Source organism: Akebia trifoliata, chromosome 3 (genome assembly GCF_017979445.1).
Source record: "Akebia trifoliata isolate Shusen 1 chromosome 3, ASM1797944v1, whole genome shotgun sequence".
In the NCBI taxonomy this organism is placed as follows: Eukaryota; Viridiplantae; Streptophyta; class Magnoliopsida; order Ranunculales; family Lardizabalaceae; genus Akebia; species Akebia trifoliata.
Window position 1 is genome coordinate 45,298,603 of NC_141377.1, and position 24,876 is coordinate 45,323,478.

The window sequence follows — 24,876 nt, forward strand, 5'->3', positions numbered from 1 at the left end:
AAATGATTTTGATTAGGGGTGAAACTAGGTTTCGGTTTGGGGGTAAAATTGGAACAGAAACAAATAACCAAATCGATTTGATTTCATGGGTTACCAATATTCTATAAATTGAAAATAATATATTTTTAATGAAAAAAATAAATGTATAATAATAATAATAATAAAAACATATAATATATAAGAGTTCGTTATGTCTAAACTCCTAAAATAGTTCATAATAAATTTCTATGTAAACCTTAACCATCTCTCTCTCTGCCCCATGACCAAATCACAACTTGTTCCAAATAGAACAAAATCACCTCAAAACTATCAGTTTTATTCGGTTCTCGATTTAAACTGGACCAAGTTGCACACCTAATTCAGGTCTTTGTAGTTTTCATAAAAAAACTGGTGTATACTGTAAAACTGTTAATAGTAGTAAGCAGTAAATTCTTTGTTTTGCTAGGATAAATTCGTTGTATTAAAATGTTACTATGAAGATGGTTGTTTTCCAAATACAAATCATGATGATAGCTGGATCGTAAATCCAACTTGGTGAAATACGGAGAGTTATGTAATTTGCCAAGTACATCTTTCACGGCTCTAGTGTAGTATCTAGGTCATATCATTCTTATGATAGCGTGTGCCGATTCATACAAAATTACATGTGGTGTAGTGGCCCAAACCATTCAATATTAAAAGCCTTGTATGGTTTCCTTGAGTTATCTGGCTACTATCAAAATTCCATTGAACATTACTACTGCTTGAATGCTAACTATGCTCCTTACTAAAATGCTTGCAATGGAGTGATGCCATTTCTACTATCTTTTGCCTTCTTGAGTCCAAGAAGGTGATGACAAACTACTATTTTAGCATTACTAGATTTTTTGAAGCACAATGTTGTTAAATGTGAAGGGTCAAGAATCCGGATTGAAAGTCTTCCCATGCAAGACGGTTGGCCAATTGCCCGTCTAACCAAGCAGGGCCTTGACGAGATGTAATTTGGGCAACTCTACTTATGGTAAAGAAAAGATGGCAATCGTTCGTGCAGTTGAAAGTATCATCCCAATCTCCTAGGCTGCCGCTTTATTACCTGTACTGATCATGCCATTTGAAGAATATTTTCGATCACTATATCTCCAACATAGCACAACAAAGGTGGCATGCGAAACTTAGCACACCTCAATGATAGTTTTTTGTCTGGATGGGTAAGCTGGACTTGAACCCGCAACACTCAAAGTTGCTTTGCAATATGTCGAACCAACTGGGCTTTGGGTCTAAGCTCAAAAGAGGGAGGAGTGCAACACAAGGACTTCTCAGGAAGTTAATCATCCTAATACTACTCTCATCCAAGCACATTTTACTGCAGAGTTCTGATAGAATCTAATGCATTAGTATTGGCACACCTCAATGATGGTTGTCAACAAAATGTCATTGTTGATGAGTTTGAAATTAAGGGATGGACACACTTTGATTCTATTGCCCAGCGTAAGTGAGAAAAAAATAGTAAAAGAATGGTACATCTTGTTTTGTTGAATTTCCTATTATGTTATGTAATCTCACTTACATAGAATGTAAAACAGGCAAACATAATCTTTCCTTCACAACATATAGGTATATAATTGTAGAAGCCTCTCTTTTTGGAACTCAATGGCATCCTTACTTTGATATAAAAAGTCACAAATAGTTTCAATCATTAATTGTCTTTTAGTGTAACAATTTTAAAAGAGAAGAGATTATGTGTACGATGGCTCTCATACTCTCTCTTTGGCAACTGAATTGGCAGCATTTCTCATGCTTTTAACTTCAATCCTTTAGTCTAAAATAACAATAACCACAACGACAAAACCTTTTGTCTGTTTTGAGCAAAGGTGGATCTATTAGAAAGGGAGGCTTCTGCGACCAAATTACAATTATGGATGCATATCGTGTGAGGGAATGTATGTGTTCCTATTTCACTTTCTATTTAAGTAAGATTACATAACCTTTCTTTGATTGATTAGTTACATCCAACAACAGAATGAAATAACCATACATGCAATATAAATGCTGTAAGACAGAAAAAAATTAGACTTAAAAAGATGACTTATCCGTATCCCATCTCAACCTTACCCAAGTCTAGTGAAGTAATAATTTAAGATCCCCATGACATGTCTGCCCAAGCAATATGAGATTACTCAAAATGAAGAAAATAACATGATCAAGTCAACTACTTAAAACAATAATATTTTCATTCAAAATAATATGGATCAACCTTTTTCATGAATCTCATAACCACATTGAAAATGAAGGATCAATAGGATTTTCCAACATTTGGTCACACATTCCATAAAAAATGGATCAAAACAGACCCACGTGTAAAACAGTAATAACAATATAACTAAACGATAGTGTGTGTAGATAATTTTGATGTCAAAATGCTCCTATGGATCTCCACTTAAGGTAACTGCTTTCAAAGGTTCTCCAGCTAAAAAGCAGATCCCCATTTGACAACCACCCTTAGTAGAGAAAAAGGAACGACACAATTAGAGATGGAATGGGTACAAAAAAATCTCTCATGCATTACTGGAGATGCTTATATAGGAGACAACTACAGTGATGTCGTCGAGCTTGCCACCATAATAATTGAAGTTAGCCTCTTGGGCAGCAGTCGAGAAGGGTGTCTGCCGGTTACTGTCCAGAGCTCGTTGGCGTGCCAAGGCTGCTATTTTCTGAGCTGTCAATTGAGGGCCCAAGCCAGCCTTCACAGCATGAACAACCATAGCTGTGACCTCACTGCTGAATAGGTTGTCAAACAGACCATCCGTACCAGCAATGATGACATCCCCCGGTGCAACAGGAATATTAAAAACCTGGTTTATTATCAATTAAAAAAAGTCATTCAGAAGTTACTAGAATTTCTTAACCGACATCACTTGACTCGGTCCTGAGGTTAGCTTGAACTCTATGTGCAAACATGGATGGAGCAGGCTACATGCATGGATTGATTTCACTTTGCTGTTGCATAATTTTATTTTCACAGCTACATTAGTTCTATTTCAGTTGATATATTTTTCTATTTACTATTTTCTATCAAGTGGTCAGTAGAAGTTGGGAAATGCTTGGTAATGTTGCTGCAGTTCATCTGTCATCATAGCTACCTTGTGCTATGAGTTCTAAAACCAGAGAGGGCAATGGAAAAGGCGTAGTAGCAAAACCTTGACCGTACCAAACAATTTCTAAACACTAAAATGTTAGGTGAGGCCTTTCACTAGCCACAGCCTTGAAGCTTATGCCTAAAGGTATAAGTTGCAAGTTCCATAAGCATGCACATTTTAGGTAGATTAATAATTAGATGTATAAATGTTTAATAGACAGTAAAAAAAACCAAACATTTAAAATTAGGGAACATTCTCATAAAGGAAGGAAAATAGGAGTAGGTTTGACATAGAGAGAGAAATTGAAATAGATAAATAGTGGAAGAGCATGTGAGTGCTGGAGTTGCAAATTCAACTATGACATATAGGGATTGGGGCCAAAAGAAAAATGTAATGCATCTAGTTAAGGACCTTTATAAAAATAAATATTATGGCATGGAAATCTTACAAATTACAAGGACTATTATGTAAGGGTCGTAAAAAATACAAATAAAAAAATACAAATAAAAAAGAAGAAGAAGAAACTCAAAAACATCCCCTTAAAGTGCATCTTAGTCAAAAGACGTGTGTTTCCCTGGGGCATAAACTTTTTCAACCCGCTTTGAATTGACTTCTCTTTTGGTGAATAAATGGAAATATTACTTTTTCGAGAAATACGAGACATCTAAGTCGTACAAGTAAAGAGATCTATTCATTGATAAGAAAAAGAAAAAACGTGAACGGTGATTGGATTGATGATAAAATAGAATCCTGGGTCGCGAACAGTGATTCGATTGATGATGAAGAAAGGGAATTCTTGGTTCAGTTCTCCACCTTAACGACAGAAAAAAAGATTGATGGTGCAAACCTTTGATGAAACAAAGATTTCATAGAAGCCTTAAGGCCTTCTTTTGAGAGTCTCATATGAGAGGGAGGCTACTGATTCAGCATTCGACAATCAATCCATATTCTGTTGGTGGAGAGAGAGAAGGAGGAGGGGAAAGGGGGGGATTGGTCATAATTCATTGCAACTAATCTTGTGGTATGATATGGTATCAATGCATATCCATATATGTATTGTTTATTGGTGTCACTGATACACGATAGTTACTATAAGAATATGTCAACATTTTGACATTTTTTTGTAATGAATGTGCAAAATATTTAATACCACTCAGTAAAGGAAAACGAAGCATCTGAAAGCAATGAAAGAGAATAGCAGTGCATCAACTGACCTCACCAGAGCTTGGTAGATCACTATTATTTCCATTCTCGAGTTGATATGGGAAATTGAAACCATGCTGCTGTACAGGAGATTGGAAGATAGTGCATCCATCTCTAACAACTATAAAGCCACTGTCACCTAGATTAATGGCTTGAATGGCCTGAAAACAGATGATAGACATTCAAGTATGATTCCTTTACATTAGCATTTTTGCCAACAAAAGGTTAAATGAACTTCAGAAATTATGATTTAATAGCACAATTTGCTTTCAAGTGAAATCTAGAACCCATAGCCTCCCTCTCGAGGACCAAAAGCTCCTCATATTGGAGCTAAGGAAAAAATTCAGGAAAGCCTGATGTACAACAGTGACGAATAGGATACCTGGTCTGTTAGTGCTATGATGCACGCTGTGGAGGATCCTTTGGCCTTTGTACTTGAATGTGCTTTCTCTAAAACTCTTGCTGGGTCAATGGAACCTTTGGGCTCCTCTTGAATTGCAGTTACTGAATTAGACATGAGTTCTCGGGCATATAGTCCTGAATCGACACCCAGATCTCTCCAGCCTCCAACACCATCTGCGACACCTATTGCCTGCTCATCAACGCATATAAAGTAGGCATCCTCACCACCAGTTTCTTCCTTATCAGGGTGCGGCAGGTAACATGATCCCGATAGCAACTTCAGGGTTCTGACACCCACAATCATCCTGTACTCGACACCGAGCCAACTAAGTTAGTTGAGAAGATGGGGAACCATTGGAACCTTAATGTTGACAATAACATGTTCAAATTTTTTTTCTCACCATCCTTGACCATTTGAAATTATGAAAAGTAATAAATTTGGAAAAGAAACGATAAGAGAGTACAAACTGGTCAGATGAAACTGTAGAATCTGCTATCTGTTCATCACATGATCCTCCAAAGGAAACATCAGGAACAGCCCCAGCAGAGTAACCTGATGAAGGTGAGCAATGAATTTTTCTCGAACCTGGTAAAGGATTGGAGTTGCAACTCCTCCTCGTGACATCAAAAATGAAATACCCATGAACAAAGTTATTGTTGTATGGTTCTTGATTTCTCAAACTCATGCTCGTTTTCCTGCAATTGTAAAGAGATTTACCGGTGTACGAAAGACCAGCTCGATTCATGGAATTCAAGAGACGATCATTCGTCAAGGTAAATTTATCTAGACAGCAATCGTGCAATACAGCTTTGGAACCACAAGCAGCCATTGGTGTCTTTTGAAATGGACTGCCAACGGAAAATGTGCGAGAAGTGCTCGAACAAAAGATAGGTTCCTCCTTCACTGATTTATTAGTGAAAATCTGATTTCACAGTGAAAATTTTAAGTGCCTTACGATTAAATTTACACCCCCAGAATTCCCAAACAACTTTCTAGACAGTTTTGTAACTGAGAAAAACAATGACATCTGACCCTCTCAAAGAAAACAATTCTACTCCTCCATTATACAGACCAACTCCCAATACATCAATCCTCAAGCTATCCATAACAAGATCCTGTGCCTGCCTCTCCAGATACTTTACAAAACTTAAAATCCTGAAAAGAAAAAAAAAAGAAAAGATAGAGGTGGAGATAATAAGTTACAGACGTTCCAACTACAATAACAGGAAAGACCAGAAAACAAAAAAGGAGATATATAATAACATAAAATAAAATATGGAGCTTCCAAAGTAAAATTGATTCCGGCGTCTACTCCAACAAAAGATTGATAAGATCAAAACACAAATAACTAAGACAAACCCATCTGGGCCCACTAATATGCATGAAATCAAAAGGCAGCTTCAAGAAATCAATAGTGGAATTCTAATACCTCTTCGTCTTTAAAATTAATGATTTTCAATAGTTTTATTATGATTTATAAGTGTTTAATTTCTTCCTCGAGCGCTCGTAGATTTTCGTCTGTAGTGTACTTCCCTGGTAGTTGAATGATTTGATTTTATACAAATATATTTCCTTACTAGCTTAGCAAAATAAATAAAAATCCATCTTAAAAAGAACATTCCCAGAAACTGAAAACCATAATAACATATTGACAGAAGATGATAAATCAAGATTAAATTGGGAAATGAAACAATATTAAATTTGAAACAGTCGATCACGAAGAAGAAACAATGGCAGAAACAACAAACCCTAAAAAATAATCAAAGAACTTGGGCACATTTTCTTCAACCAAAGCTACTCATTCATTCAACCAAGAAAAGAAATCCTAAAACCAGAACATTAATTAATTAATACACCAACACCTACTTACACGAATTATTATAGCTGTTGTCCACCGCATTCGCGATTGGGTTGAAATTTGAAAACACAAGTCTCTCTCTCTCTCTCAGTCTCTCCCCATTAATATTCGGAGTAAAAGCCTAACTTAAGACTGAAATTCCAACTTTAGGGACGTTCGATGCCAGCTAGAAACATATGGAAGAGAGGGGGAGGAAAAGATGGGAAAACTTCAAATATGTAATGACCTAATAAAAATGCCCTTATCTTTAACCTTGGCTGAATTTCCTGATTTTTTTTGTCCCTAAAACCAGTCCGAACTTCGTTTTACCCTTTTTTTTTTTTTAAGAGAAATTCTATTTGCACCCCAACTTTTATTTATCACATCCCACTATTTGAATTATTTGTCACATTCCAGTATGGTTTTAAATCTTGTCCGAGACCAAGACGACTCGACCAATACTTCTTGGTATTATCCAACTAGACGGATAGACAAGTCAAACCTAACGAATAAGATTTTAAAATCATGATTCATTTTTCTCATTGTTGAATGAGACGATTCAAACTTATTAGAAAACTAATCCGAGACATCAAAACGGGTTTTTAAACCATGCATTCCATCCAAAAATTAACATACGCCATTTAACATAGGGATTAACATTTTCAAATCAAAATTTCCTTCATAACACTTGCATAAGATATAAATTACCACTATCGAAAATAAAACATCAAAAATAACAAGTTGATGTGGCATCAACGATAATTGGCTCTGACTAATAGATGTGTCACTCTCTGATATCTCTCCACCAAAGAAAAGAAAATACTTATAAATCTCTTCCAAAATGAGATAATGATATTCTCATCCTATTAATTTTTTATTTTAAAAATTAATTGGAGTGTAATAAGTAAAAGTTGGGAGGCAAATAAAAGTTCTCTTTTTAAAATGAGGGTGTTGAACCTAGGTCTAACATATAAAACACGCGTCGACTTTCCCAGACCAAGATGGTTAGGACAACTATTTTTTTTTTGCCACCAGATAAGTATGTTTTTAATGACATTAAACTTGATGAAGATGGAAATTGAATCCATGTATATGGCATCAACACTCATAAATTTTATCAACTAAGCTAGTAATTGGTTGGCATCTTCAAAAATTTTGGTGTGGCCACCAAATCAGATAAACCCACTTTTAGTGAGATCAATAACTTGTGATGAGAACGAGAATTAAATTTGGTGGGCATTCAAGTCAAGTTTTAAACTATGAGTTAAACTAGTAAGAATTTTCCTAGCTTATAGCTCTTTCTTTTCTTAAAAAAAACCTATTATAACACATATGAACCTATTTTAATAAGTTCTAATCCAAGCAAAAGTTGGGAATAATAAGGTTGGTAACTTTATAATTTAATTGCAGGTGCCAACTAGCTTAATTGGTAAAGTATTTGCGTGATAATACTATAGACTTGGGTTCAAATCCTGCTAACACCGAGTAACTGAACTCATTCAAAAATATGCTTAATATAAAAAATCTCTTAGGGCTTTCAATCCTGCCACCAAAATAATATGGTAGGGCCGGGCTCAAAAAATTTCAACCCATTATATCTAGGTCAAGCTTGGATCTAACGACCTTGAAACTGATTTGGCCCTGTACTTTATTGTATAGGTATATAATATATAGTTAGATGTATGAAATAGTTTTAAAAATTTATAAAATAATAGATTTGTCCTCAAATTAGAATAGAGTATTTTGATTTAACCAAATATCAAACAACTTCCAGATGAATACGACTAACTTTTTGTAAAATACACGAACATCAATCTAAGCCCTTTAGGGATGGGTCTGGGCTTGTCAGACTTAGGCCCAAGAGGGGCATAAGACTATCTAATACACAAGTACCTCTTTAAGGCTAGATTAAGGCTCAACAAAGCCATGCACCAACATTAAGTTCTTGGATAACACTTACCTCAACCAACGGTAGAGGCTCCCTATCGAACAGAAAGTTTGAGATGCTAAGGATTCCTAAGAAAATGGTTTCCCTAGTCCGGCCCACACATGTGGGAGCGTGTTGAGTTTAGTCCCACATCGAACACTTAATTGCCTAGTCTCTCTCTTTATATGCTCTTGAGCCACTCTACTCATTGTCAATTGGTTTTGAGCTGGACTCCTAAATTTATCAATATTACTTGAAAGTAAATGCATTGATTCTTTAGAAATGTATGTTTTTTTTTTTTCTTGTTATCCTTACCTCCTATTTTAAGGAGAGCCGCAACCCTGGGTTGAGACTAGAAAAGTCCTAGATTCACTAGAGAAAATATTCATAGATGGTAATAGTTGAGATAAGAGTTAAAACCAGATTTTCTTAGATATCAGATGAAATAGGGGCACTCTATTTGCATCCACTGTTTGGGTAAGTTACCGCCTTAATGAAAAAAATAAAATGGTAATAATTGTGTTCCTTGATTTTTTGTAAGTGCACCAATCACATTAAAAAAAATAAAACAAAAACCCTAACCTTCTCGTTCGTTGATCAAGTGTAGAAGATGAAATGAACAATTCATATTTATTTTTTTTTCAATTGTTTCCCCTATCTAAAACTTTCAAATTAAGCTTTTTGAATATTACATCAATGAAGGTAGGTTTTTTATTGATTGATTTTTTTTTTTTAATTTTTATAAAAAAAGAAATATAATTGACATTTTTTTTTGTGTCAACAGGTGTCTCTCAACACAAACATAAATCTTTTTTTTTCCGATATTGTCTATGTCGATAGGCATGTGTTGACCTAGTTCTTGCCATGTCGATAGTCAAGATATAACCATACTGACATGGCAAGAGCGAATATTTTTTAAATTATGTTTAAAATGGTTTTGGTTGCTCATATTCTAATAATATTACTTCTTGTATCACTAAACTCTCATTGAAACTTTCATAAATGCAAATAAAAAGAAAAATAAGGAATTAATGTTTAATGAATTATAGACCGGGGAGAGATTGAGAGAGAGAGGAGTAAGAAGAAGAATAGATGAAAAAGCTCAATCATGAAGGAGAATTTTATATTTGATAACTGCATTTAATAATATTTATATATATATGGGAAATATTCACGCTACACTTTACCCTACGCTTTACCAAACGTGTTTTTTCCTACATGGGTTAGAAGTTTTGGAATGGGCTGATTTTTGGTGAGGATGATTTCTATGATTAGAAGATCCTCCTCACCAAAACTCAGCCCATTCCGAAATTTCTAACCCCATGTTTACAAGTTAAACAATCGTGGACCGTCCATTTTTTGTAAACCATTTTTTATGGGGTTAGAAGTTTTGGAATGGGCTGATTTTTAGTGAGGATGATTTCCTTACCATAGAGATCATCCTCACCAAAAATCAGTCTATTCCAAAACTTCTAACCCATGTAGGACAAAACACATTTGGTAAAGCGTAGGGTGGTGAACGGGACCCTATATATATATAAGTGCACTTATCCGTTGGACAGTGATCAAGGCATTCATCCTAAAAGATAGAGGTCTTGAGTTCAAACTCCCTTGTTAGCCACCAATAAGGATTTATCTCCTAGGAATCCAGAGCTTGTCATAAAAAAATGTGCACTTATTAAATTCTTTTAATATTTCGTAAACAAAGTGTCCGTTGAAATAATAATATTTTAAGAGATTTTTCTTGAGAATCCCTAGCATCTTAGTTGTCTGTTTCAAGAGAGCCTCAAGCTTGGGTTGAAGCTGTTGTTTCCATGAAGAAGGATTCAGTGGTCCAACCAAAAAATTAATTTCCATCGACTCTTACGTTCTTAAAGAGGCACGTGAAGCAAAAGTTTACTGCACACAATGGAGCTGTGGACCCATCCTGGCACATTCTTGAGATCAATCAACTTCTAAGTATTTGGCCCATTTCTATGTCGATCCACACATTACAAATAAATATATAAACTTTTAACCCAGATCTTATGCACGGAAGGTGGATGATTGAAACCCCTCCTCCCACACCTTAACACATGCCTTGTAAGCCTCAATCCAAGGGATTGAAGTCTAAAATATCTCGTTTTTTAATTTTCCTTGGATTGTGTCTTATGTGGCATGTGCTGAGGCGTGGGAGGAGGGTTTCAATCCTCCCCCTTGGGTGCATTCGATCTGGACTCATAAATTTTAGTCATAAATATGATAAGAAATGCTAAATGGATGTCGTTTTTGGCCAACGCCCTATGACGTGTTAGCTCACAGCACAAGAAAAAGTTTGACATGTGGCACAATGACATCAGCAATGGAGAGAGCTTCTCTCTCTTGCCCGCTGTCCACATAATTATTTTTTTAAGATTTCAAATCTTTAAAAGAGTCGTTGGGCCCACATTGATTATCATATTGACAATCCAACATCTTTTAGATTTCATAAAAATATTTATATTAAAAAACAAGAAATAAATAAAAAAAAATATTGTTTTTCGAATTTGATCCAAGGTTTTAAAAATGGATGGCCACCAAATACCCAAATTTAAAAATAAAATTCAACGGTGAAAATTAACTTTTTTTTTTTTTTTAAAGTTTATATAATTTTGTCCTCTACAACTCCATTGCATCGGATCATTTTGAATGTCACAAGATAATCAAATTAGAAAGTTTGCTTTTTTTCACTATGAATGGGAGAGAAAAAAGGGCGTTAGGTGCATTGACCAAAAACAACATGCATTTAGCATCACTCAAATATGATTGTTTTAGATCTCTATTATCTTAGATACATGCCACCTTGCAATAAAGTTGTTCACAAAAGAGGAGTTGATGCAACAAGAGATGGATATTTAATTTTCTATATATAAATTTTGATAATTTTTTAATAGAGATTCTTCTCATCCGGAAATGCATTGTGCAAAATCAATCAGTAGGACCCACTAACCCACCATATTCAGATTTAGATTTGCTTTGAAAAAAAAAAAAACAAAAGTTTTGAGTAGGAAAATGATCAAATATGACTAAGAATCAATCATATTAATTTTGAATAAGGATATCTAGGCCCCCTCTGACATATGCCCCCATCATAGAATCGTAGATCATTTGCCTCAGGATACATAGATCATAAATCTTTTCCTTGTGTATCCGAAGGCAAATAATGATCCACAGTTTTGTGATAGGGGCATATGTCAGAGGTGGGTGTCAAAATATCACGACTCATAAATTTTATGCTAATAATTAGGACCCTAATCAAACTAATTGTAACTGTATGGGGCCCTTCATTTGATCTTCATGTAGGATTAGTGGGCCCAATTGAGGTTTCTATAAGACAATATCTAGGGAGAGGAAATTAAATTTTTATGTACTAAAAAAACAACAAATTACCCCTCTTATGAGCCTTGTTAGCAAATCGAAATATGGCAAAAATTTGAGTTCTATACAATTTTGGATTGCAAAAATTCAGTCTAAAATTCGATAAATGAAAAATATGCAACATATGCTTCATATGTGTATTATCCGTTTCATTTAACAAATTTGAATACAAAAAATTCGGCCATATGATAGTGATGTTATTGTTAATGATGTGGTAATAATGAGGACATTGAGATTACTGTTCCATTGATTTAGAAAAAATCAAAGTCAAGGGACAAATCATCAGATTGAAAAATTAAAGTATAATCTCAAATAAATATAGAGGGTCATGTCATTATTATTTTTAAGATAAAAAAGATATTTATCACGTAAAAATGTGGATTGCTTCAAAATTTTGAAACATGACTGTTTTAAAGTCGAGTTTACACTATGCAACATACAATAAGTTATAGTAGTATTTTTTTTCCTCTGAGTTTTATAAAAAATCGTAAAAGTCACAAAAAACGTGTTTTATTCTTTTCAAATTTAAAATGTATGAATTATTCATAATAGTCAATAATTTGGAAAGTAATACTTAAAAAAACAAAAAATTCGTAAAATTTTCAAGAATTAAGTGTGATTGCTAACAAGGCTCATGAGTTCCGTGTTGCGTGCTTCAGTGTGAAAGAGCTCACATAAATGTGAGAGTGGTTTTGACACAAGACCTTAGTCAAGATGCAATTAAGTCAGAGCTACCCTTTGACGTATTAAAAGTTGCAGTTAGAAAATGAATGTATATTAAATGATTACAAACTGCCACAACATGTTCTGAAGATAAAGCACATGGCATCTAAGTATCAAACATTTGTTGTTCGACATATGAAATAAAAACTTGGAGGCGTGGTGAGATTAATAAGTATCACGTGTTTCAATTTTGAAGAAAACATGATGTTTTAGTATTGATCTAATAGCTTTACAGCATAACTAGATCATGGTAAAGCCAGACTAAAAAAACGTTAGTTGTTTTCCAGTGGTGCTGACCTGACCTCAATTCACATTTTTCTGAAGTGAAGGTGCGTACAAAAGCATAAATGCTCGTGCTGGGGTGACACAGTGGAAGACATAAGGGTGATAAAAATTTGTGGTGTCGTGCACGTTATCGTAGATGTTTTTCCGTGAGATATGAGTAAAAAACATCTACAGTTATGTGCACACCATCACATCATTTTTGTCATCTTTGTGTCTCCATTTGTGTCATTTCAGCATTTTCCTTTACTCATGTCTCGATGAAAAGCATTGTCATACCCACTTCCACATCAGCAAGGTATGAATTGAAGTCAATCTTAAGGTCACTCCAGTATTATTCTATGTTTTTGCTCATTGAACTTGGGAGTCTTGTTGGATGACCTCAATTTACACTTTTCACTCGAAGAAACTATGGTTCTGTACACACCTCCACATCAGCAAAGTGTGAATTGAAATCACTCTAGAATTTTTCTTATGTTAGTCCACAAAGTTGTGTGCTCCACATCTCTATATGTACGTGTGAGCTTTTGTTGAGAGACTTCTTCATCACAACACTCACAAGCTCAATTTCTAATGCATGACACATACGACTTAATGAGGATAATTTTGCAATTTTGGGATGCCTCAATACACACGAGCTAATATGATTGGTCGATCTTAGATCTTGCAAGCTCTGGGAGAAAAAAAAGAGTCTTTGAGTAATTTATTTATTTTCGTATTGACACATTATTTATTGGTCATTGATCTAAGAATGTCGTGAAACTCTATTTTTTTCTTGCTTAGTAAGCTTTGGATTATTGGATAATAAAGGTGGAGCTGGGTTCAACGAGATTTGAACCTAAGTCATGGGATCAACTCTCTTCAAGCCTAAACCACTTAGCGAGTGATTTTTTTACTCACAATACAACAGTTATTTGACATGTGGCACAAATGATAAAAGCAATAAAGAGGAAGTTTCTCTCTCCTACCCGCATGTCCTTTGCCCATAAATATTAATTTTAAAATTTTAAATCTTAAAAAGGTTTGTTGGGTCCACATTGGCAATCTAACACCACAATCTTCTAAATTTCATGAAACACTCATAGTGAAAAAAATGAAAAAAAGTTTTCAAATTTGATCCAAAGTATTGAAAATGGACAACTATCGAACATCCAAATATATATATATATATATCTAATTTAATTTTTAAAATTCATAGAATTTCGCCCTTTATAATCCCGTGGCAGTAGATCATATTTTTGAGTGCCACAAGGTGATCCGATCAAAAAATTTATTTCTTCTACTGTGGGCAGGAGAGAAAGTCTCTCTTACTACTTTTTTCATTTATGCTACATGTCAAATGGCCGTTCTAATGTAAGAAAAAAAATCTCTCCCACTTAGCTAAGTGACATCTTTAGATCAGATTTGAAACTCAATCCGTTCAAATCAGATAATTCAAAGTACGGGATGAGGTGAAATAGGGATACAATCTATTAATGTGTTTGAAAATATATGAATGTTGTTATTTATTTATATAATTTAATTATATAGATTTGTGTGTGTGTGTGTGTGTGGTGGGATAGTCTGTTAATGGTACATAATTAATAGATGAAATCAGGTTTTAAAGCCTGTAGCAATACTCCTGGACTTCAACCAACTTGGGAAGATGGTTCCTTGAAAAAATTTATTTACAAGAAATTTAATTATACATATAACATATGCTATATTTTATATACATTTATTTAAAAGAATCGAAGTTAAAGTAGGATCCATAAAAAAAAATATCAATTTGGGCTCGGATCCAAAAACAACCCATTATATTGGATTCAATCAAGAGCTAAAACAAACAGATCCAATTAATTTCAAGTTGATTCATGTCTATTAAAGTTGTTATTGGATTGGTACAAATTTAATACCAATCTGGTCCTGTCACAATCGATTGAGAGCCCTACATACCCATCAATTTTAGGCCATTCCTGATTACTTTTGGAAATCAATCTGATAAGTTTTAAAACATTGGATTTTAGCCAATTTCAATATGAATTTATGAGCACCCCACGGTGCGTTGACATAAATATATTCATGTGAGTGGGTCTTGTCACGTAAGATAAATAAATTGGATGCCATCGATTAATAAATGTTGATTGCAAGGATCATTATTTCTTTCTTCGGTTTCTTACTTTGGGGGAAAGGATCGTACTCCTAATGTGAATAAAGGGTTGACGAAAAAGAGAAGTAGAGAGAGAGAGAGAAGTGGGACCGAATAAAAGCAGTTGGCATGTGGAGGTGGGCACTATATCAATCGCAGCTTTCTTGAGAGCGATTTCGAAGTCACACTTATTAATGTGAAAGAAAAGAAAAACATAAACCTCAAACCACACTTCTTGAGAGTTGAGAGTTGAGAGTTGAGGGTTGAGTCATCAAAGAACAGCTGTGGTGGAAGGATATTTTCTAGGAGTGAAGTCTACACATCAAAACTCGTTTTAGACTGGAAAAGTCCTACCACATGAAACTATAGGCAAAAGGACATTGGAATGTGCAATGGACCACGTTAACCTTAGGAAAATTCTCATCTCCAACCATCTTGTGTTTATATTTACTTTAAGAAATTTTAGTAATACCCCACTACAAAATAAGTGGTATTAGGGATACCCTGCAAAGTATAATTAGATGAAGCTTACCCTACTCGACCTAACGTCAAGTGTCGTTTTGCAGACTGGTAAAGAGATAATGTTGGATTTATAAAATTAAAAAAAAAAAAAATATTCTTCTAAAACTAAATTTACTAAAAGACCATTAGAATTTTTAGAAAAAACAAAATAAAAATAATTTTAGTAATTTAGGGTTTTGTTTCGCTCATCCTTTAGGATTTCTTATCAACTAGGATTCTTTACTTGAATCAATCATCATTTAGGATTTGTGTTAAATAATAATCTTGTCTTTTATTCATCTTTGCATTCTCGCTATTAATGTATCTCCTTTAAAATTTTCTAAGTAATCTTGTAAAATCGAGCTTAAAAACTATTATTTTGTGCAATGGTCGATGGATCATGGTAAAAGCTTTTAGATTATTTTCTATAAGTATTTTCAACTCAAAATCTCTATTTCCTAACAAAAGTTAAGAAAAGAAGCTAAGATTTTCAATTTCCACGAGAGAAGGGGGTTACAGTTCAAAATTCATACAAGGAAGTAATATTATTAAAAAAAATTCTTATGTTATGTTTGAGTAATTTGTCAAAATACTAATTTTAAATTTATAGGTGGGTTAGTCCATTTTAACCTTTTTCTTTTATCTTTTCAAAAAAAAAAAAAGTAGTGAAATTTTACTAATTTTTCTAGAGGGTATTTTGAGTATTATATATGTAGAGGTAGATTTGAGTTTACCTCAAGTTACTTAGTTCTACTACTCAGCCAAGATGTTCCTTTCTCCTTCATGATGACACTAGTGGTACTTACTAATAATCCTCCAACGACTAAGTTAGAATTATAGAAGAAGAAGAGATTACTTAAGTTATAACTCTAGTCAGAGAGGAGTTAAAAAGATCCCTCGCTCTTGATCCTTACTCCTTTTTATAGGATTTCTCAGTGAATAAGGTTGCTTATATGGTTCCTCTGAATCAATGATTTGATCATGGGAGAGCTCTTGATCATGGGGATCTTAACCAAATTAGAACTATCCTTATCGTACCCTTGGATTCTCCTAAAACTCGAAGTCTAATACACACAGAACGAAATTAGTGCGCATATATTGATTTACTCTCTCTTGCCATCAAGGTAGGTGTCATCTTTTACCTACCCTCCTACTTGGCAGACCTGGACTATTGGCCTGACTTGGGTACCAAATGCCTCCAACAATTGCTTCTCTGCTATGTAATCAATTGTCTTCATCATGATATGTGTTGGGTCTTGATGAAGTACCGATTTTACCTTCTACAATATATTACAACGACAATCAACTATATATGTTGACTTTTGATTCGGGGGTAAGTTGCATCTTGTATATTTTCAATGGGTATCACTATGCTAATATCATCAATTTTGCTAGGTTATTACTAATATTCCTTTTAGGGTGGGTTTGATTACCAAAGAAAAGTAAGTGGAATTTTCATTTTTCATTGTTTAATTATTTTTTCCATGAAAAATCTAAATCTACCCTCAACTAAAACGCTAGCTGAGAATGGATTTCAATTTTTCAGCTAGTCCTATGAAAAAATTAATGAAATCCAACGCTAAAATCTATTTCTTATTTTTCTTCTTCGCTCCACCTCTATTGTTATCCCCCTCCTCCCTTCATTTTCTTCTTCTTCCTTCACCTCTGACCTTTGCTCATACCCTATCTTTTTCTCCTCTTATTTTTCTTCTACATCCTTTATTTTATTTTTGATATTTTTCTCTTGTACAATCAAATGGTGACTTTAAATTTTTCATCATGCACATTTTCGTATCACAACTTTTTCAAGGAGTTTGAATTCATGAAATTTCATTTCCCATGCAATTAAACAAACCCTTAATTTATTAGTCTAATCATAGTCACAAAAGATGGCTTTTTTTGAAGGGGGGAAAAAAATCAACGTGACTTGCATCCCTGACGATCAAAACGGTAAAAAACGTGATTTTTTCATTTGTCACAAAAATCGTTGTTTTTTTCCGACCTTTTCCCATTTTTTCAGAGACTCAAAAATGAATGTTTTCTCTCTTTTTTTAAATGTGGGCTTTGATATATAATATAATTTGGTAATTCAAAAATGTAAAAATATGAGGTTTAATGATAACAACTTGATTTTATGAATTTTCATTAGTATATATTTTGTCATAACTTTAAATATATTTTTTTATCTTTTATTTTCATCATTTTTTTTTCGTTTTTAACATTTTTTTCAAAATTTTCTCTTGCCGTTGTAAACCCGTTATCCCACTTTGTAACTATGGTTCCAATAAGACAAAGGAACGACAACGTTGAATACTCACAACAGGATAGGAAGAGAGATACTGGTGAATCGTTTAAATATAAGAAGTTGTATTGTACTAAAATTGTGCTAATGTTCAATTCAACCAAAATAAAAGAGTAAATTTTTATGCATTTTTTATCTTTCTTTCAATCCCCTCTTTTTTAAATTGAAGGTATTTTTTTATAAAAGATTTCATTGATTTTTTCTGATGCTTGAAGAAGATCTAACAACGAGTTGATGTTGCGATGAATCTCGGGCGGTTGGTGATTGGAAAAAACCACCTGATACATTTATGTTCAACATCAGTCATCATTTGAGAATTGAGGCTCTTCCTCAAATGAATATTTGAAAAGGGAGGTTGTTATAGTGATTCTCAAAATGAATCTCTAGACAACTTCACTAATCCCTAGGAAAGTAGAGTTGATATTTAGGAAATACTTGTTTTTCCCTCACATCTCAGCCACAAGTTTGGTGGAGATATGAGGTTAGAAAAGTCCTGAATCAACTAGAAATTTTCAAGAATTCTATCCCTTGGAAAAAACTGTGCTAATCCCCAGAAAGCATGTATTAATCTTTAGGAATTTTGCGTTGCTCATCTTATTAATGTCTGTTTGATGGAGAACCTGAAGCCATGGTTGACGTTAAAAATGCCCTAAAAAAGTCCAAAAAATAAGAAGTTCCTTTGCACCCCAACTTTTACTTATTACAATCCAATTAAATTAAAAAATAGGGTGAATCTCCCAATCGTCGGAAATTTCAGTTTTGGTACACTTTTCATTTTAATTCCCCAAACATGCATGCGATGTACTGTTCACTTTTTACGCATCTACAAACTCTTAAGTTCATCACTTTTATTACCTACAAATTCATAAGTTCGTCACTTTTAACCTTATGAGTTCGTAGAAACCTAATAGTGAAACAGTGTATCATGTGCATATTTTCGTAAATAAAATAAACAATATATTGAAACCATACTTGGAACAAAAGTCGTGCATGTTTTTGTAAAAAAAAAAAAATGTTGAGGTGACACAGGGTATTTACTGCAATTCTGACATGGAATGTGCACATAATCGTAGATGTGTTTTCTCGCGATACGAGTAAAAATCATCTACGGTTATGTATGCACTCCACGTCAGAATTGTGAGAATCGCAGCAAATCCTATGTCACCCCAGCACGACTCTTTTGTAAATATCTTTAAAAAATAAGTCCATGGTTAAGACTAAGTAAAAATAAGAGAGAAACTTCCTCTCTCTAGATACTTGTTAGATAGATTTAGGATTTTATATGAGCCTAATATTAATTCTAATCAACTTTTGAAGTTGTTGGAATGTGTTATAATTAGGTAATAACTTAAACCAAGGTTTTGGTATGTTTTAATCTTTAATAAGGGGGTGATAAATAATTTAAGAAATTGGAGTATAATAAGTAAAAGTTGGGGTGCCAATAGCAGCTCTCATAATAATAATAAAAAATAGAAGAATAAAACCTGCATTCCATGGAGAGTCTCTAAAGCTTCAATGTTTAAATTGACAAAGATGTACGCTAAAGAGTAGGACATGATTTCATAAAACGAATATCATCTAAGCAATACTCTTTTTTACCTAATCTTCTGCATTATTACCAATAAAGAACAACAAATTCCAACTCTGTACACTCAACCGATCATGAAATCCATAACCCACAAAATAAAATTTAATTTTACTCGAAAAGAAAATCAGAACTGCAAAACTTATACCAAGGGGCACTAACCTAAGAGTCCTAAACGTACGCTACCAAGGCATGCAATGCAGACTGCTGAGACATTTCTCCTCCTCTCATTTGTGCCCTTCCCATGTCTTTCCTGACAAATTCCCACCACCAAATGAGTTAATTAGAGCTGAAAACCCTCCTTTTGGGGCACCACCACCACCACCCATCCCCAACCCAAGAAAGTCAAGTGTGGTTGGTTTCGGATCAAAAATCGAAGATGGACCCATCATCAAATCCGTCAACTCGGCTCCTCCATCCCCGATTCCAAGCCCAGGAACCGCACGAACCGGTTCATTACTCTCAATTTGATGGCTCCACTGTAACCTCTCTAACTCTTGCAGCCCAGTCCCAGAAGAGGAGGACGAACTCACAGAAACTCCTAATCCACGCAGCAATGACGAATTGGTTGCGGCACCAATCTGTGCCGCTTTCTGAAGTAAGGCCGTGGCAGACATTGTGGGTTGTGGTGGTGGTGGAGCGAATTGGAGATGATCTTGAGTTGCGAAAAGGGCCGAAGAGACATTGTTGGAGAGACAGAGAGAGAGAGGTTCTGTAGTTGATGAGGCTGAAGTGAAATTGTTTGAGCGCTCTGAACGTGCCATAGCACAGATAAAATCGGAAAGCGAACATGCTTGTGATTGTAAGCTTCCAGCAGCCATTGTAGAGGATGTGAAGAGGTCTGCAAATATACTGTTATTGCTACTGCTACTACTTCCATTTACACCAGTCATTGGAGGGTGAAGATGCTCTAAAATTCCTGTTGGGTACTCTGGTAACTCTGCTAAAAGCAGGTTAAACAAAGAGCAGAAGAGAATCTGAATCAATTTTCCAATAAAGAGAAGAAAATAAATAAAGCTTTTCTTTAACTTTGATCGGAGTAACTTTGAAACTAAAAAGGAGAACCAATCATGGTTTCCTCTCTCTCTTGCCTTTTTAATCTTTGGGTTTGGGTTCTTTATCGATCGCAGATATTGAACCTCCCGTGCAGATTTTACAGAACTTTTAGCAAATTCAGAGAGCTAGAGAGAGAAAGAGAGAACTATAACATTTATATCACAATAACAGACAAAAAATAAAACTAAATAAAATTCGAGATCTATATTCTGGATTACCCTTAAATTTTCATTTAAAAAAAAAAAAACAAAACAAAACAAAAACGAAAAAAACAAAACCAGATCCGACAAAACATGATGGAAAAATCTCTAACTTGCTTCATTTGAACCACAACCGACAATATTACCTGAGTTTTGAATGGGCAACACAGCAGAAAACACAGTAGATGGAGGAGGAGACGAAGAAACAACGTTCTGAAGTTGCTTCTGTTCTGCTATTGAATTCGAATTCGTTATTGTCTGAGCTCTCGTGCTCTCTTCAGTTAACGCATCGCAAAAAGCCCTATGTGTAGTGAAGCTATCTCTCCTTCAACAACACGTCACAAAATTCTTTCAACAACCACCCTAAATTAAAATCCAAATAGAGAAGAAGAGAAATTCAAGGATGAGAGATCAAGAAACCTAGAGAATAAAGTTCCGCAATCGCATCTGTACTCTTTGGTTCCGCAAGTCTTCAAATGCGCTTTCCAATCGGATTGAACAGCGTATTTCTTCGAACACTTGTCACATTTCCATTTCTTCTCACCATGTTTCCTGCAGAAATGTTTCTTGATTCCAGTAAGATCACCTAAAGCTCTCGAAGGATCGTGATGAACACACGATGGTTCGGGGCAGACGTAGACGCGCTTACGAATATCTTTGCTCGTTCTCTGCCGAAGCTTCCATGGAAGATTATGGCCACGTCGGTGTAGTTGTAGATTCTGGTCTCGTTGAAATCCTTTGTTGCAGATCTCGCATACGAATCGGTTCGTCGCCATTAGTGTTTTTGGCGACAAAGCGATCACCTCAGAATCTGGATCTGCAAAAATTGCCAAAGCAAAAAACTTTTTTGTTTTTAAGCAAGATTATCACATTTTTGAAGTTTATTGTAGAAATCGCTTGATTTTACCTGGCATTCCAGGGAGATTTCTCTTTTTCTTCGTAGTCACCGACAAAGGTACGGGTTGATTTCCAGAAGAAGACGCACTTGCTTCTCCAGAAACCGTAGATACAGTCATGGCGGATGAATTTTCTAACTCAACCATCGTATCTACCTCAAATTCTAGGTTTTTTTTTTTTTTTTTACAAAAATCAAACAATAGCGGAAATTGAAATTCTAGGGTTTGCACTTTGAAGTCCAAACAATTTCAATCTAGATTTTTTAACTTCAGTTTTTCGATCGATCCAGCTTTCAACAATCAGTCTCAGTCTCACCAACTATTTGCGATACTCTTCGTTCGACACAGAATTAAAACCAACATAAGAGCTGGAACTACTAATTCAAGTCTCCAAAACCCAAAATCCTCTTCGCAAATCGAAACTCTCGCAGGAAAACAAGCTCATATAACACTGGGGACAAAATCAAAGCCGGAGATCTGACACAACTGGATAAAATTTCTTCTGAAAACCTAAATCACCGAGTTTCTCAGCTTCCGCAATTTCAAACCCAGAAACCTAGGTCCTTCTGCTAAAAGCGACACAAACTCTCCGAAATCCGAAACGTTTCGATCAGGAATCCGATATTCTGCGGAAATGAACCAGAAGTAAAATAAAGTTGGTTCGGCTCGGTCTGTACGTCATTGACGAATATGGCAGGTAGACAGTCTCATAAGGCGGCTTTCTTTTAGAGAGAGAGAGAGAGAGAGATTTACGTATCTTCTCTCTCCTTTAGTAAGAAAACGATGAAAGGAATTAGCGACATTTCAAAAAATAAAAAAAATAAAAAATTGAAGGAATTAGTGTCCCTGTAAGCGTAAGTCCAACTGTCCAAGTAAGTTTGTCATACTGATTAAGCTGGTGATATTTACTGTGCACGTGTCAAAAGATAGTGGAGCCAGGAGTTTTCAGCATCTGTCGGAGGACGTCAGATTAAGTGGTGCCCCCACTTTTGTCGTTTAGTTGAGAGCTTTTATTTTTCGTCAAAGTAAAACAAAGCGTGTATTTAATTTTTGAAAAATGCTGATCTGACCTTCTTTTACACTGCGATCAACACTGTGATGACGTGGCAATTACAAAGTAACATAATAAGCTTTTAAGCTATTTTGTTCAAATGGATTACCGCATCAGTAGTACAACAGCACAGCTCTCCAACTTTCATAAAAAAAAAAAATTCAGAAAACACTTTCCTTTGGGTTTGATCAAGGTTTTGAAAATGGATGGTTATGGGACTTTCCTATAATTCCTAACCTTTAAATTAAAATTCAACAGTTACAATTAATCTTCTTTTTAAATTTTATTTAGTTGAAAGTAAGTAGCATTTTTTCATCTACACTCCTCAAGTATCGGTTGATATATTTGGATGCCACAAGGTGAGTCCAAGGACTTTTAGTAAGGGTGAAATCCTTACCAACTTAGTAAGGCTAGTCCGCCTCAATTTTTTTTATTGACAAACAAGAAAAGTGAGTAAAAAGAAATACAAATTCACAGGACAGACCTAGTGTTGCTATTTATTACAAAAACTCCACAGCTTCATCGAGTTTGATACTTAAACAAAACTTATTTTATGAATTAGATTATCATGACTAATTTAGTAAGATTTTAAATCTTACTAAGGGTTGTTAGGTCCATATGGATTATCAAATTAGCAATCCAACATCAAAACGTCCTAGATTTCATGGAAAAAACTAAGATTCAAAACAAAACAAGAAAAAAAAGACTTTTTTGAGTTTGATTGTAGTTGTTCAAAATGAATGGCTACCAAACTCACAATTTAAAATTAACTTTATTCTCTCTCTCTCTCTCTCTCTCTTCTCTCTCTCTCTCTCTCTCTCTCTCTCTCTATTATATATATATATATATATATATATATATATATATATATATATATATTAAGTTCTTATAATTTTTTTCCTCTATAACCTCGTGGTGTCATATCATGTTTTTATATGCACAAATTGATGCAATTAGAATCCACTCCAAGATATGTTAAGTAACATATGAACCGCATAAATTTGGATTTTATGGCATGGATCATGTAGATGCAAAAACTTGCACTACCTCGAGATTCCCATTGAATTCAGATTCTTTTTTTCCTATACACTTGGGTGTGCCTACAACAACATCTCTCTGACACCCAAGTCAAAACCTTAGTACAAGAAAATAGTATTTAGGATTTTAAAGGAGAAAATCGCATACCTTCCGACCTTCCTCTTCCTAAGGTGTATAAATTGTCCGACGAAAACTTCTTCAAACTCGAAAAAACTTCTTATTGATCCCGAGGACAATCCCTAGAATCAGGACACAACTCTATGTCTAAATATCACCCGGAAGAGTTTGCACAACAATGAGTCGTCGTTCTGGTATAACATCATCTGATTCGTGTAATAAAGGATGTGCTCCATTGGGTCTTTCGTCCCAACAAATGTTTTAAACTTTCGGAAAATGAAATACTCTTGGAGGGTCGGATGCCATTATTGCTGGTGAGAAGGGCGACCCTCAGAGTTCCCGAATTATATTTCGAACGTGATGCCCCGAATCTCTTCCCCTGACTTGTTCCTCGTCCCTCATCCGCAACAGCTCTTGTACCTCTTCCCTTGTCATGGGATTTTGAGCCTCTGAACTTCCCTATTGAGTTCTTACCCCTGTTGAATTTATTGTCCGATCAATCTTTGTATGATCTTCTACGGGAGGTGGTGGTTCATGTCTTGCTCTCCCAATTCTCTCTTAGTTTTGGTTCATTCTTTAACCTTTGTCTAAGTTCTTCATTTTCCCTTTTTATTGCTTGAATCTCATCATTATAATATTCGAGCCCTTGTCACATCTCTACTCTCATCTCTGTCAACAAGCAGTGTACCGACTGTAGAGGGTCTTGTGGTACCAATGGCAGATTCATTGGTTCTTCAGGACCTTCTCGTTTTGTTCTCACCATACTGATTGTTTCTCCTTATAACGATTCTCACGGACGATGTTAAATTATAAATGTAAAAACTTGCACTACCTCTAGATTCCCACTGAATTTAAATTCCTCATTTCTTATACACCTAGGTGTACCTGCAACAACACCTCTCCGACACCCAAGTAAGAACCTTAGTATAATAAAATAGTATTTAGGATTTTAAAGGAAAAAATCACATACCTTCCAATAGGGGTACACATTAAATCAGGTCAAACCGATAACCGAACCGAACCAAAACCTTTTGGATTTGATTGGTTCGGTTTGAGCATGATTCGGTTCAGTTTTGGATTGTAAAAAAAATTGATTGATTCGATTCGATTCCAAT

General features: G+C 34.8%; 2 protein-coding genes across 3 annotated transcripts; both read right to left on the minus strand.

The window, feature by feature from the left end:
* Positions 1-2,192: 2,192 nt before the first annotated feature.
* LOC147407312 (putative protein phosphatase 2C 55) lies at positions 2,193-6,859 on the minus strand. Its single transcript, XM_086435808.1, has 5 exons — positions 6,593-6,859; positions 5,190-5,877; positions 4,702-5,026; positions 4,331-4,480; positions 2,193-2,831 (listed from the first exon to the last, which is right to left on the minus strand). The coding sequence occupies exons 2-5, from the start codon at positions 5,549-5,551 to the stop codon at positions 2,535-2,537; spliced, it is 1,134 nt and encodes a 377-aa protein (XP_086291934.1). The 5' UTR covers positions 5,552-5,877; positions 6,593-6,859; the 3' UTR covers positions 2,193-2,534.
* Positions 6,860-19,288: 12,429 nt separating this feature from the next.
* Positions 19,289-22,320, minus strand: LOC147407313 (zinc finger protein ENHYDROUS-like). Of its 2 annotated transcripts, none has more exons than XM_086435809.1 (4): positions 21,567-22,320; positions 21,080-21,476; positions 20,806-20,984; positions 19,289-20,346 (listed from the first exon to the last, which is right to left on the minus strand). In XM_086435809.1, the coding sequence occupies exons 1-4, from the start codon at positions 21,700-21,702 to the stop codon at positions 19,631-19,633; spliced, it is 1,428 nt and encodes a 475-aa protein (XP_086291935.1). In that variant the 5' UTR covers positions 21,703-22,320; the 3' UTR covers positions 19,289-19,630. The 2 variants fall into 2 exon arrangements, with proteins under 2 accessions (XP_086291935.1, XP_086291936.1); XM_086435810.1 differs by having other exon boundaries at positions 19,289-20,343; positions 21,567-22,319.
* Positions 22,321-24,876: the final 2,556 nt, after the last annotated feature.